The sequence below is a fragment of the Cylas formicarius genome, unplaced genomic scaffold (assembly GCF_029955315.1).
Source record: "Cylas formicarius isolate icCylForm1 unplaced genomic scaffold, icCylForm1.1 PGA_scaffold_4__25_contigs__length_36172078, whole genome shotgun sequence".
NCBI lineage: Eukaryota > Metazoa > Arthropoda > Insecta > Coleoptera > Brentidae > Cylas > Cylas formicarius.
This window is the reverse complement of record NW_026844334.1, coordinates 841,903-854,779: the sequence shown is the minus strand read 5'-3', so window position 1 is coordinate 854,779 and position 12,877 is coordinate 841,903. Positions and strand designations below refer to the sequence as shown.

Sequence of the window (12,877 nt, the reverse complement as noted above, 5' to 3'; positions counted from 1 at the left end):
AATACAAAAAGAAACAAGGAATTTGATTCCGAACTTCGCTATTAGTTCCTCACGCGACACTAGATGGCGCTGGCGATGCTGTTTCTATTCTAGAAGTTTGCAATCTATAACCGATTTAATATTTGTCTGTGTTCTATGGTGTTTTAAAACTTTAATGTAAAAAGGTAAAAATAATTTTAAACCGGTAAAAACGACAAAATATATTATTTATTTAATTAACGCTTATTTAACAGTCAGAATCGCCGCTAGAACTATAATCTCCCACCAAAGAAACGTTCGTTTTCGCTTTTTTAACGTCGGCTTCTTCTTCCGCGGTCGGCCGCCTCTTCAAAACCACCCCCAAGTTTGGTTTGTCGCTTTCGAGGATTTTCACGGCGACCGTCTCCCTTTTTCGCGAAAAATTCGCGGAAGGCAACAAACACTCGGAAACTATCCTAGCCCTGATCTCCACGGAATTTTCTTCCGACGTTTTCGCCGGTTTCATGGACAGTAAACGCGCGATCCTGTTGTCCTCTTCGTTCTCCTCGAGCAACGGTATGTCCAGACTCGATTTCTTCGATAGAGTTCGGCTTTTCTCCTCGAGACCCTTCTGTTCGCAGTTCTTCCTCTAAAGAAACGAAAACAACACTTTCAGTTACGTAAGTTGTTAATTAACAACCGTGGGAAATTACTTTTAATCAAAAATTCTAACGGTAATTATTTTAGATTTTTTAATCTACTTTATATACCCAAACAATTTTTTTTTCATTGTAAGTCACTAACATGCGACGCGGATGAATGGGAACTTTTTTTTAGTAAATTTCCTCCTCTTTAGGGATCTCTTTTTCAAAATCGAAAAAAATATAAGTTTACGAGCTGTAAGCAAAAAACTAAACGCTACTTTTGATTGTTTATAACTTTCGAAATTTTTACCAGTCCACTTTTTCGGCAAAATGATTTATACATAATTCCGTCTCAATATATACCGGGTGACATGAGAAAGTGTCTGTAAAATACCTAATTACCCACCGATCTAGCGTGCGGGCCACTTCGGACATTTTCGGGATTTTACCGCACGGATTTGGGAGCAATCGGATGTCTTCGGAGACGTTTCTTTGAATTTTGACGTTTGTCAATACTGACAGTCATGTCAGTGAATGTATTCGTGTTGTTTTGCGAAAATGTACCCAAAAACTAACGGTCATAGAAAAAGTATATTATGCAACAGGTTCGGTAACAGATTTTGAAAATTTTTGTGTTGTCAAAATGTTGCAAAAAAAGCGCCGGTTTTAAAAAGTTTTTGTTTCCACTCGGGTGCCATTTGAAAAAACTATAGTTATAGTTTATTACATTAAATGCTATTTGCCATTAGACAAGTAAAGAAATGTTTCATTTGCAATTTTTCCCACGATCAGGTGACCCGGTCAATTGTATTTATGATAGTCACGGCCTCCTAGACACAATTTCCAAAAATAAAAAAAAAATAGGAAAAAAAAACCAAAAAAATGAGACGTACGTAGCATAACCTCCTGAATCCAAAAATGCAAAAAAATGAGGTTGTGCCATGTATGTGTGTGTGAATTTTTTATAGGTGTAGTTTCTTGGACCGTCTTGTGTATATTTTCTTCAAATTCTCTTGGGTATTCGGTCTCTCGAAAACAAATAACGTAATTCCTTTAAATATCTATTATCGTTTTGATCGTAATTTCGATCATTTTCAAAATATTCTAATTTTGTATAAGTGACATATATAATAATTGATGACTTTTTTCTGACAGTTGATGTTGCGTCAAATTACATATTTAAAATAAATATAATTTGTCAGCGAATATTTTATGCGGATTTTTTTTAGCAAAAATTTTATTAGTTTAAAATTGAATGGTATATGATTTTTTGTTTTTTTGGATTTCTATGCTGTCATAAAGTCCTCTCTTTTTGGTGTTAGGTTCTGTTAGTAGGACTTTAACTTTTTGAAAGTTAAATGTGTGTTTGGTGTTGCCACAATGGACGTGTATGAAAAGCTGTTTTTTTTTTCATACTCATGTCTGTTGATTCTATTTTTTAAATACTGGCTTGTTTGTCCTGTCCCAATTAGAGCATGGTATTTCATATACTTTATTACTTCTTTTTTGACTGGAATTTTAACTTGTTATTTATTATTATTATATTGTTATCATTGTTGTATATGTCAATTATAGAAAATAATATTTTGAAAAAGATCAAAATTGCTATCGAAACGTTAATATATATTTAAGTCATTTTAAGCTCATTAACTAGACTACAAGGTTAGGTTACCGAGCCCCGGTTAATTAAGAGACTCTTAGCGGCACCCTAGGCAATATTTAAGGATTAATTTATTGTAAACCAGCCCCGTTTTCGATGCGGTCGCGCCCTACCCGAAACTCAGCCCTGAGTTTTTGATTGGCCGTGTACGAGTCGCTCCATGTTTCTTCGTTTCGGTTGAAAAGCTTCGCGAGTCGCGGCTTGGCGCTCTCCGAGGTGCTCTTGTCTTCCGAGCCGTGCTCTAGCTTGAACATCGAGTCGTCGAAGAGCCGTTTCTGAGTTTCCTTCGTCTCGGGCACCACTTGCCCGTTCTGCGTGGGGTCCCATCTGTTTTCTTGCCTCCTCGCTCCCGATATGATCACGTAGTCCAAATTCTAAAAATTTTTGAGGGCGTTAGGAAGTACTGGTACGTGGCAAAATTGGAGATTCTCTAGGTAAAAAATATTACGATTTAACGAACATTACATTAGTTCAAAAGTTGATATTAACCGAGATACAGGGTGTCAAAGTTACAATTGAATTTTTTATTTTGTTAAATAATGAGCATTTTAGGAATTATGAGTAGTGACTAAAAGTGTTAATGATTCGCATAATAACTGAGCATTTTAGGAATTATGCGTAGTAACTGAAACTGTTAGTGATTTTGCATAATAACCGAATATTTTAGGAATTATATGTAATTAGTCAAACTATTTTAGGAATTATGCGTAGCAACTGAAGCTGTCAGTGATTTCCCATAATAACTGAGCATTTTAGGAATTATGCATATTAACTGAAATTGTTAGTGATTTTGCATAATAACTGAGCGTTTTAAGAATTATTAGTGACTACAAACTGTTAGTGATTTTGCATAATAACTGAGCGTTTTAAGAATTATTAGTGACTACAAACTGTTACTGATTTTGCATAATAAGTGAGCATTTTAGGAATTACGAGTAGTGACTAAAAGTGTTAATGATTTGCATAATAACCGAATATTTTGCTGTTTTCCGCACTTGGAATATTTTTAGCTTAACAACTACCCCCGAATGTTCCAAGGCGGAAAAACAGTATATTTCACGAGGCGCGCGTAAACTTACCGCGGGATCGGCCCTGATCACGTAATGGTTGTCGCACAAGTGGCACTTCATTTTGAATTGGTACACGGGCGTCGTGTAATACATGCCCACTTTGGTCTTCTCCGCGTTGTAACGCACCCCCATCCCCACGTGATTCTTGCACCCGTCGCACCATATATTGTAGGGCATCTCGAACCGGATTATGATGATGCCCTGGTGGATCTTCCTGGCGCGTTCCCGCAACGCGTGCGTCCCCAGGAACTTGTTGAGCCCCCCGACTTTGGGGTCGTAGTCGGGCGGGTAATATTTGTTGGTCCCCTTGCGCTCGCCCATGTTTTACTACGTTTTAAACGGTCGAGATGGGTAAACAAACGCTAAAGGAGGTTAAGCCGGGATTCTTCTTCTTACGAGCGCGGTGGCCACGGGCACAGATCGGTTTTGGTTGGACAAATTAAACGCTCAGAGTTTTTGGAATCGTTTTTATTAAAGAATAACCTACAAATATACAATATACGGTCGTTTTAACGGGATTTTTCGTGGCTTCGGTACTTGATGGAACCTGAAGACAATAAAAACCACATTTACACGCGTGTAAATTAACGTCAGACGCACTCACCTACGAAACTTAAAAACACGGGGAGAAAAAGTAGACCGTGGAGGGCGCCTATCAACACGATGCCGAGGTACATGCGAAAGTAGAACACCTTGAAGATTTCGGACTTGGAGAACGCGAGGACGGTGATGCCGGAGAATTTCGTCAGCGTGATGCCCATGAAGACCGAGCTGCCGACGTTGGCGAGGGCGTCGGTCGCCTTGCCGACCGCAGTACCGCTGTCCGATTTTTCGAAATGCGTCACCATGTGGCCGCAAAACTCGACCGCGATGCCGACGCTCTGCGCAACAAATGAGGTCATCGGAATTTTCAACACGAAAACATAGCTGGTGTGAACGTTTCGTTTTTGTTATGTGAAATAGCGTTCAGGCGCTGTGAGACGGTGGCGTCCCTCTAAGAAGTTTAGGGGTGATTTTTACGACATGTTTTATGGATTGTGGGATTTTGCAGGCAATAAAATGCAGATTTTGGGCTTTATAACCAAATTGCTATGGAAATGAATGGATGAAAAATTGAAATTTGCGGGTAAATGTTCGCGTGACAAATTGGCACATTGAAGTCTTGGTTTTGTTATTTACAAGATCCTAAACCCGATGAAAATATCTCTATGATCTTGAAAATTTAAATATTTTGCACAATAAAAGTGGAGAGAAAATGGAAGTGTGTTTTTAATACAAGTGGCAACATTGCGAATATTTTAGATCCATAAAGGAGGAGAAAATGTTTAACGTCATACGTCTAATGGTTCATGAACCGTCAAACACCCTGAATATTTAGAATAATCCATTTTTATACAAAATGGATCTTGTGGTTTCACTTTCAGCTTGTTGCATCAACTAGGTGTTTTTGTTCTTGCTGCGTTGCCAGGTTTAAGAACTCTGAAAATTATAGATTTATAAAAAGGTTATTTTTTTGGGAGTAGTTGTGATTTCAAATAATTATATGATTAGGACGTTCAAATAGTATGTCAAATTGATATTTTTCATTTATTATTTAAAAAAAAATGTTAGATACAAAAGGAAGTAATTTAAAATTATTCTCAAATATACAGGGTGATTTATAAATTATAAGTATGTAGGAAACGATACTTTTTTGTAAATGGAACGCCCTGTATATAAAATATAAAATATATATATATAATATAAAAATAAATAGGTCTGAAAAAAAAAGTTTCCTTTCCATCCATTAACTTAGAAATTCTGCCCTCCTTAAATCCCAAAATATTATTAAACAATAAAATAATATTTTCAGATGGCGTCTTCGTGCAAATGTAAGTAGGTCATGGAAATACTTATTATTATTATCATTATCAATATCATTATTATTGTTATTATTGTTATACTGCCCAATCGCTCAAAGGCCGTGTTAGAGCCACTTTTCTGAACTATTAGCAATGCAACTATTGCATTTTTCAATACAAATACTTTATTAATGTTACATAAGTCAAACAAAAAAGAATAAAATTACGTATACTTAAAAGGCACCTTATAATCGAAATACAAATATTGATCAAAAGAATAAAAATGCTGATTAATTAAAAAAATTATATAAAAATAAATTTAAAAAAATATAGTCCGTGGCGTAAAAATATGTTTACATTGTTTTTCCAAAGTTGCGCAGTTTATAATTTTATTTTTGTTTAAAACTCGGATTTAATTAATATATTCTGCATTACCTTTTTGTATTAACATGTAACGAATCTGAAAGAATTGCACCTAATTCGTCTGTGTGGACTTTTCACGTTTGGGTAATATTATAAAATCTACAGGGTGTTCCGTATTCCAAAAAATGCAAGTTTGATTTCCCACATATCTATGAACCGCCCTGTATATTTGAAAATCCACAACTTTTGCATTCAACACATTCACCATTTGGCTACAATGTATGAAATTTATTCCGGAATATTACCGATATCATTGATTTATTTTAATTGATCGATTTCTTGTATCTCTACTGCTTGTCGTAATCTAAGAACTAGTAGGTTTTAAAATAGTGAGTTCGACTCATAAAATATCTCTTTTGGCGGATGTGCCGTGTTGCTTTCCCGTTTTTGGCGGATGCGCCGGTTTTTATAAATTTATCCGCCATGGACCCACTCACCATGATCAAGTTGACAAGCGAGATCGCATTCAACGATATACCCCAGAAGTACATCAGGCCGAGGAGGTGCGCGACAATCATGGCGACCGTCAGCCAGACTACGAAAGCGGTGAACCAGTTGAAACCGGTAATGAAGAAGGCGGCGGCGAAGACTACGGTCAGCGCGTAGACCAGGTTGTCGATGGTGTCGTACCAGATGCTGAGGTACTGCTCGTAGTAGACGTAGAACACACTGTAGGGGAATATTTCGACGCCGTCGACACCCAACGTTTCGGTCAAGTTGGCAGCGATACGGCGAGCGTATCTCAGCGCCCCTATGTAGTCGGCGGACGTTTTCAGTACCGTGTGGTACGACATGAACCGAGAGGCGGCGACCGACGTCGTGCCGTCGTCGTCGGTCGTGTACGATATACCCTGTGACGGGGAGAAGACGAGGTCGCGTTTAGGAAACGAGTTTATTTTGATTTTTCAAAAAAACTTCCACAAGATACCGTAATATTTTTTTCAAAACTTGTGTTGGCTTCTTCAGAGCTTAACTGAGACTGACTCGCATTTTAATGTGTACCTGCTGTATATATTGTTTGAGATAACTGATTCCCATATTGGTGACATGTAAAGACCTGAGTCGCTGTTAGGTTAGCGAGCTTGACTTGACAAAAACCGACGCAACAGGAATCCAGAAGTTTCGTCAAAAGCAAGTTCATTTATAACGCCAAAGTTGCCATCTTGTTTTTTAAATGGTCTTGTTTCACACTAAGCTGTCCGATCTTACGAAAACGATAATTTTTCCGCACCAATATGCGACAAAATGGCCGCCGACGTCAGATCGCCTCGATCCGCCTAGCAATCGTTCGAAATTTCCGAGAGCGCGTGACGGAGAACAGACGCGGGAGAACAGAGAACAGACAAAAACAAAGAACGGTTTTTTTTTTCGACGCTGAATCGACCCGTATCGACGGCGACCGCGTATAACTTTCGACAATCGATTAAGACACGGAAAAGAGTTTGTTTGACAATAAAATCATCCTGCTTGTTTAGTTTTTAACTAAACCACTTCCCATAGGCGTTTCTTCCATTTAGTATCGTTTCTTTTGCTATTGTTTTCCCGCCTGGACGTGGCTTCCAATCACGTCCCATTATCCCGTTATCTAACTAAACCTAAATGGTACTTACGTTGTAATACGACGCATGACCGCCCTTGGCGCAGGTAGGGTCGGGATTGTCCTCGAGGAACGTGGGCAGGTACTTCTTGAAGTACTGCTGGCGGGTGACGTTGCCTCCCAGAGAGGAATATGAGCACGAAGAGCACAACGAAGTCGGATAGGTGTGCGGGCAGAACGAATAGTTGGAAGAGAAGTACTTGCAGCAACCCTCGGTGTCCGCCCAGTCCTGGAAGTCGTCCAGCCAGGAATCGGGCCTCGTCGACAGGTACGTGCTGAGAATTCGATTGTTGGAGCGGGATTTAAAGAAAAAAAAGGCACTCACATGTTCGCCGCTTGAGACGCGAGGTACAACTGGGTCGCGATGGAATAGTCGATGCAATCGACACCACCGCACACCTTCCGGTTTAAATCCGGGTCAGAGTAGTCCAGCTTCCCTTTGGTCACCCAGTAGACGGGACTGCCGATGCTCAGGAGCTCCTCCAAGTACTGGAACGAACGACGTAAAAAAAACGCCCCCTACGCGTCTCACAGAGGAACCAGAGGCCACCCGAATGTTCGAAAAAAACGCCAAAAATATGTTCATTTGCAAGACAAACTCTCGTATACTCAGTTAAGTTTGCATTTAAAGTTCAAAAGGAACTACTAACTTGCTGCCCGTTAGGTTCAAGAAATAATAATAATAATATCTTCATTATCTCACATATTTAGAATACAAACAGTGTATTATGGATTTCGTCAAGTAGACCATGCAAATGAGGCAGCAAATTACATTAAAAACTTATATAATAGAAATATATGACAAAGCACAACAATGAATGATTAATAGGTAAAATATTCGGTAAAATTATAAAAACAGTTTTCCAGGAGGAAAAACTTTAGTTTGGATTTAAAAATGTGTCTATTGTAGACTCTAATACCGGTGTTCGTAAAATATTTTTTTGAAAATTCTAGTCTATTTTTTTATGGGAAAACAGTCTTTGTTACGTGTATTATAGTCGTGGAAATCTCCGATTTTTTGTAAGCTATTTTTATTTTAATATAAACAAACTTCTAATATGTATATACACGCTAAAGGCAGTATTTTAAACTCCCAGAAGAGGGGCATGCACTAAATATCCGGCGCCACTCCAGCAATACCCCTTAAGACATTTTTTTGATATTTGAAAACAGATGTCGCATGACTTGAATTTCCCCAAAAGACACTATGGTATTGGTAGCAATAGATGTGAGCATAGTAGAAATTTATCATGCACTTTCCAGTCAAAACAGTTTTTATTTTTTTTATATTTTTTACTGGATTTGTTTTTTTATTTATAATTTTATCTGTGTAACAGCTCCAGCATTTAAAGTCCCAACAAAATTAGTAAATATTTTAAACTTCCACACAGATTTTGAACCAAAATTTGCAATAAAAAATTCTTTTCAATTAATCGACAAAATTAAAGATATCAAAATCCCTTCTAACGCAACACCATTGTCATTTGATGTACAAAACAAATCCAGGCAACAGTAAACTCTATTTATCCGAAACCTAATACAGAACACGGACAATTTAAAACAATTACATACGTAGGAGAAACCAGTGAAAAAGTTTCAAAACATTTGTCAAAATGTGGTTTAAAAATAGCTTTCAGAACTAACAATGCAATAGGAAAATTTTTAAAAAACAATGAAACGAAATGTCCCTAATCTCAATTTTGATATTTTACATACAGCCACAAAAAGTAGAAAATTAAATTTATTGGAAGCCATGGAGATTAACAAAATGAGACATTCAAATGTATCGCTTAAAGATCAATCAGATTTAAATACCTCTCCTTTATTGAACTTGAATTCCCACAACATTAATTAAGGTTTTATTGTCAGTTTTCGGTATATATAGTAGCAGGTGGTTTGTAAATATTACATTTGATAAACAATTGTCATGTGAAAATACATAATTTCGTGAAAATCTGAACTTTTTGTTCTTATTTATTTTTTTAATAAAAATGCGGATCCATTTGTCTTCCCATGCTAAACAAATTGTTTTTAATGTTTATATTTTTATAAGAAATTCAGAAGGGAAAGTAGGAGCGGCAATAAAAACAAGTGGCATAGAACGTACTATTTTTTTTATGTACATGTTTCAAGAATTACTGGGCGAAAAAGATGGAAAATATACTAATATCCCGCTTGTTAGTCCTAGGACGCTTGTTAGTCCTAGGACGGTCCTGGAATGGTTACGGTAAGTTTTGAAGTAATAAACAGTAGGCAAAGTTAATCACGGAGTCGGCTGTGAAAGCACTATATTTCTGGTGGAAGTATACTCATAAGAATTTGTTTTTTCTAATGTAAGTTTTATCCCTTGACAAAATAAAACTTAATACATGGCGAGCAAAACTCTTTAAGGAGAGGGGCCAGATTTCCGTTATCTATTTTTGCCTCGGTTGTAACGAGCAAACTATACGAATAGCAACGGTTTGTTTTACGTTTGCCATTGCAATTTTTTCCACGTTTGGGTAACCTCCGTTTTCGAGGTTATAGTTTTTTTTTTGTGTGCTCACCTCGAAGTACTTGAGCACGTGACTGTCGCCGGGCATCGCCAGTTTCTGATCGAGCCCGACTTCGATGGAGGGCGCGACCATCAGACTGACCGCGAATGTGCAAATGAAAAATATCATGGTGGCGATTCGTGCCGGCATCCTGAAATTATTATTATGGTCTAATTCTAGAGTCCGAAATCAGTCATAATTTGACTTATTCGTGGTGGATGCTTCGAAGGTCTGTTACAGAGAACGGACCAGGTAGAACAGAGAACAGACAAATATAAAAAACGACCCAGCGTTTCCATATATTCTTTATACACTCTTCTTACACCTTCTCTACATAGACCTCTTCCGTATCTCTATATCTATGTTGGGTATAATGGACTAGAATGTGGAGTTAGAGGTTAGATTTACAGAGGAGCTTATATCTTGCAACCTACGGGGGTTACAAAAAAATATTTAAAGACAAAAGTTGTTTCTATTAAAATGACCTTTTTTTTATTTTCCTAATCTTCATATACAGGGTGGCAAAATAAAGTTTTTTTTTTTAATAGAAGACCCTAAATTTTATTGAATTTTTGAATATTCAACGATATATATGAGTATGGTTCTGTGATGCACCGTTTCGAACTTTTAGCGATCATCTGCAGAATTCGGGTTATGTGTAAACGATCATGGTTGGGTTGCTTATTAACCTGTTACGAAAATAATGCAAATTTAAAGCATTTTCTTAAAATACGCGGTGTTGCCACGTTTCGCAAAATTATACTTTTCTCAATTTTCTTAAATGAGACACCCCGTATTTTATAGGATTTTCGAATGGCCACTTTAATAGCAATTTCAAATTATATAACACAGTACTTATCGTTTTGTCTTAATTGGGAATAATACATAATTTATGAATATTGTAAATAAGGTCCTTAAATGGAAAAAAACTTTTAAAAAATATTCATGTTCTCAATAATATAGACCACGTCATGCTGCGTAATCTGGATATCTAGAATTTTAGGGCCCATATTTTACCAACTTTACTATCTGAATGAAACGAATGACGTCTCAAATGCCACATACCATTTACTAATTACTAATTTAATTAATTTTACATGTAAGTAATATGCATTAGTAGTTAGCGTTAATTTTTTGTAATCATTTCACGTAGACATTTAAACGTAAAAATAAGTAATTTGCGAAATTTGACAACATTGTGCAAAGCTTAATATTCTGTTTTTAATTGACTTCTTAACTATGCTTTAAGACGTTTGTGAACAAGTTGATAAGGAGTTAGTTCCCAGTTTCATATCTTAATAATTTAAATCTTTTACCCAGTTTTTAATTTTACCTGCCAATTAAGGCATTAGGATTAGGAAAATAAAAAAAATAAGGACCATTTTAATAGAAACAACTTTTGTATTTAATTTTTTTTTGTAACCCTGGTAGGTTTCGAGATAAGGCATAGGCCCCTCTTAAAGGGGTCACCCTGTACATGTGGAGATGTAATGGAAGTGTGTCTGACGTGTGCTTCCACATACCCCCCTCCTACACCTCCTCGCGTTAGCCGTAATCGGGAAGTATACGTCAGGCGTGGGGAGTAGTTCAAATGTAACGAATGTACTATCGCTCCGTTCTAAAGTAAATACAAGGTACTCACGTCATTATTGCCGGAGTGTAGACCTGTTTCCAAAACGTGTGGACGATGGGCGGCCTCTTGGGTGTACCGGGATCGCGCCTTTCCATTTGAACGCAGCAGAAAATGTCCAGCCTGTCCGCCTGAAACGGAGGACCTAATGGTTTCAACACTCGTTGTTAAACAAAGATTCTTTGGGCGCGGCTATAATTTTTTTAACTCCGCCTTAAACCAAGCCCCGCCCCCTCGAAGTGGCCTATACTGAGCCACGCCCCTTCCGCGTACCCAAAGAACCTTTAGAATGATGACTTGTTATCAAAAGTTGTCGAGGGTATTTCTATCGAAGCTCTATCGCCTTACCTCGTAACGTTGCTCGTCCAACGAGAGCAGCGCGATAAACGCGGTGATCTGGTAGAGGAAGTTGAGGGCAATGGCGGACGACGCGTAGAGAGCGAACGAATGTACCGCCGGCATGGTCGACAACGACCCTGAAATTGGACACTTAAGAATTGGAAAGAACCTTCGCAAACGTACCTATCGCGAAGCAAAGCACCTCCGACGAGCTGGTGAGCAACAGGCTCGGACCGACCTCGCCCATCGTGTCCGCGATGTCCTCCTTGATCGTTCGCGCCTCCTCCCCCCTCTCTTTCCGCTGGTGCGCTTGCACGATGATGAATATGTTGTCCACTCCTACCGCGAGTACCAGAAACGGGATCACCTCGATCGTGAAGAGGGTCGTGGTGATGCCGAAAAACGAGCACACACCGATGCCGGACAGGACGGAGGCGGCGACCACCGCTATGCCCCCGAAACCGAGCAGCAGCTTCGATTCCAGCTGCACTCGGACCCACGCAGCTCCGTTAGATCGAAGGAGTTGCGTGTGAGTTTCTCTCCCTCCCAAGTCTCCATCTCCCCAGCCTCTCACTTCTAAATCTCTCTCTCTATTCTCTGCTAGCTCTCTTTTCACCGTGTGCCGTCTCTCTTCTAAACCTCTCTCTTATAACACTTCCTTTTCAAATTACCGCGTTTTCTCTTCCTGTCAGCCCTCCATCTTCCTTACCACTCTTTCCACCACATTTCATTTTTATATCTCTTCTAAATCACTTTCCTCGTTTTATTTACCTTTTGTACTTTTTTTACACTTAACTCTGTTTCTTTTCACTCTGTTTCATCCTTAAATCTCTTCAAAATTCTTTTCCCGCCTCCTTTCCACCGTTTGCTCCCTTTCATAAACTTTTTTCTTCTCCCCCCCACCTTTTTCTCGCTCCCTCGCTCCTATCTCTCCCTCTGTCTCTCACGCCCTTCTACTCTCTACTCTTTTTCTCACGCCCTTCTACTCTCTACTCTCTACTCTCTCTCTCTCTTTCTCTCTCTCTCTCTCTCTCTCTCTCTCTCTTTCTCTCTCTCTCTCTTTCTCTCTCTCTCTCTCTCTCTCTCTCTTTCTCTCTCTCTCTCTCTCTCTCTCTTTCTCTCTCTCTCTCTCTCTCTCTCTTTCTCTCTCTTTCTCTCTCTCTCTCTCTCTCTTTCTCTCT

At 38.5% G+C, this 12,877-nt stretch overlaps 2 protein-coding genes across 2 annotated transcripts in view; both read right to left on the bottom strand.

Moving 5' to 3' along the window:
• Positions 1-188: 188 nt before the first annotated feature.
• On the bottom strand, positions 189-3,705 carry LOC132700672 (coiled-coil domain-containing protein 130 homolog). The gene is made up of 3 exons (XM_060668153.1): positions 3,342-3,705; positions 2,376-2,636; positions 189-607 (listed from the first exon to the last, which is right to left on the bottom strand). The coding sequence occupies exons 1-3, from the start codon at positions 3,651-3,653 to the stop codon at positions 227-229; spliced, it is 954 nt and encodes a 317-aa protein (XP_060524136.1). The 5' UTR covers positions 3,654-3,705; the 3' UTR covers positions 189-226.
• An 82-nt stretch (positions 3,706-3,787) lies between these two features.
• LOC132701361 (NPC intracellular cholesterol transporter 1 homolog 1b-like) overlaps positions 3,788-12,877 on the bottom strand; it is a 14,602-nt gene continuing 5,512 nt past the window's right edge. Inside the window, exons 13-21 of the mRNA XM_060669197.1 lie at positions 11,880-12,180; positions 11,706-11,833; positions 11,370-11,488; positions 9,740-9,878; positions 7,519-7,682; positions 7,207-7,468; positions 6,034-6,447; positions 3,937-4,213; positions 3,788-3,879 (exon numbers count right to left, since the gene is read on the bottom strand). Of these exons, the coding sequence (XP_060525180.1) occupies positions 3,842-3,879; positions 3,937-4,213; positions 6,034-6,447; positions 7,207-7,468; positions 7,519-7,682; positions 9,740-9,878; positions 11,370-11,488; positions 11,706-11,833; positions 11,880-12,180 (1,842 nt within the window). The 3' untranslated portion in view covers positions 3,788-3,841. The remainder of the gene's footprint in view (positions 3,880-3,936; positions 4,214-6,033; positions 6,448-7,206; positions 7,469-7,518; positions 7,683-9,739; positions 9,879-11,369; positions 11,489-11,705; positions 11,834-11,879; positions 12,181-12,877) is intronic.

Excerpts from the sequence above, each read along its gene's own strand:
- LOC132700672 (XM_060668153.1), bottom strand. The coding sequence starts at position 3,653 with ATGGGCGAGCGCAAGGGGACCAACAAATATTACCCGCCCGACTACGAC. Across the intron at positions 2,637-3,341 it reads TGATCAGGGCCGATCCCGCG|AATTTGGACTACGTGATCAT; the intron begins GTAAGTTTACGC and ends AAAAATTTTTAG. Across the intron at positions 608-2,375 it reads AACTCAGGGCTGAGTTTCGG|AGGAAGAACTGCGAACAGAA; the intron begins GTAGGGCGCGAC and ends TCGTTTCTTTAG.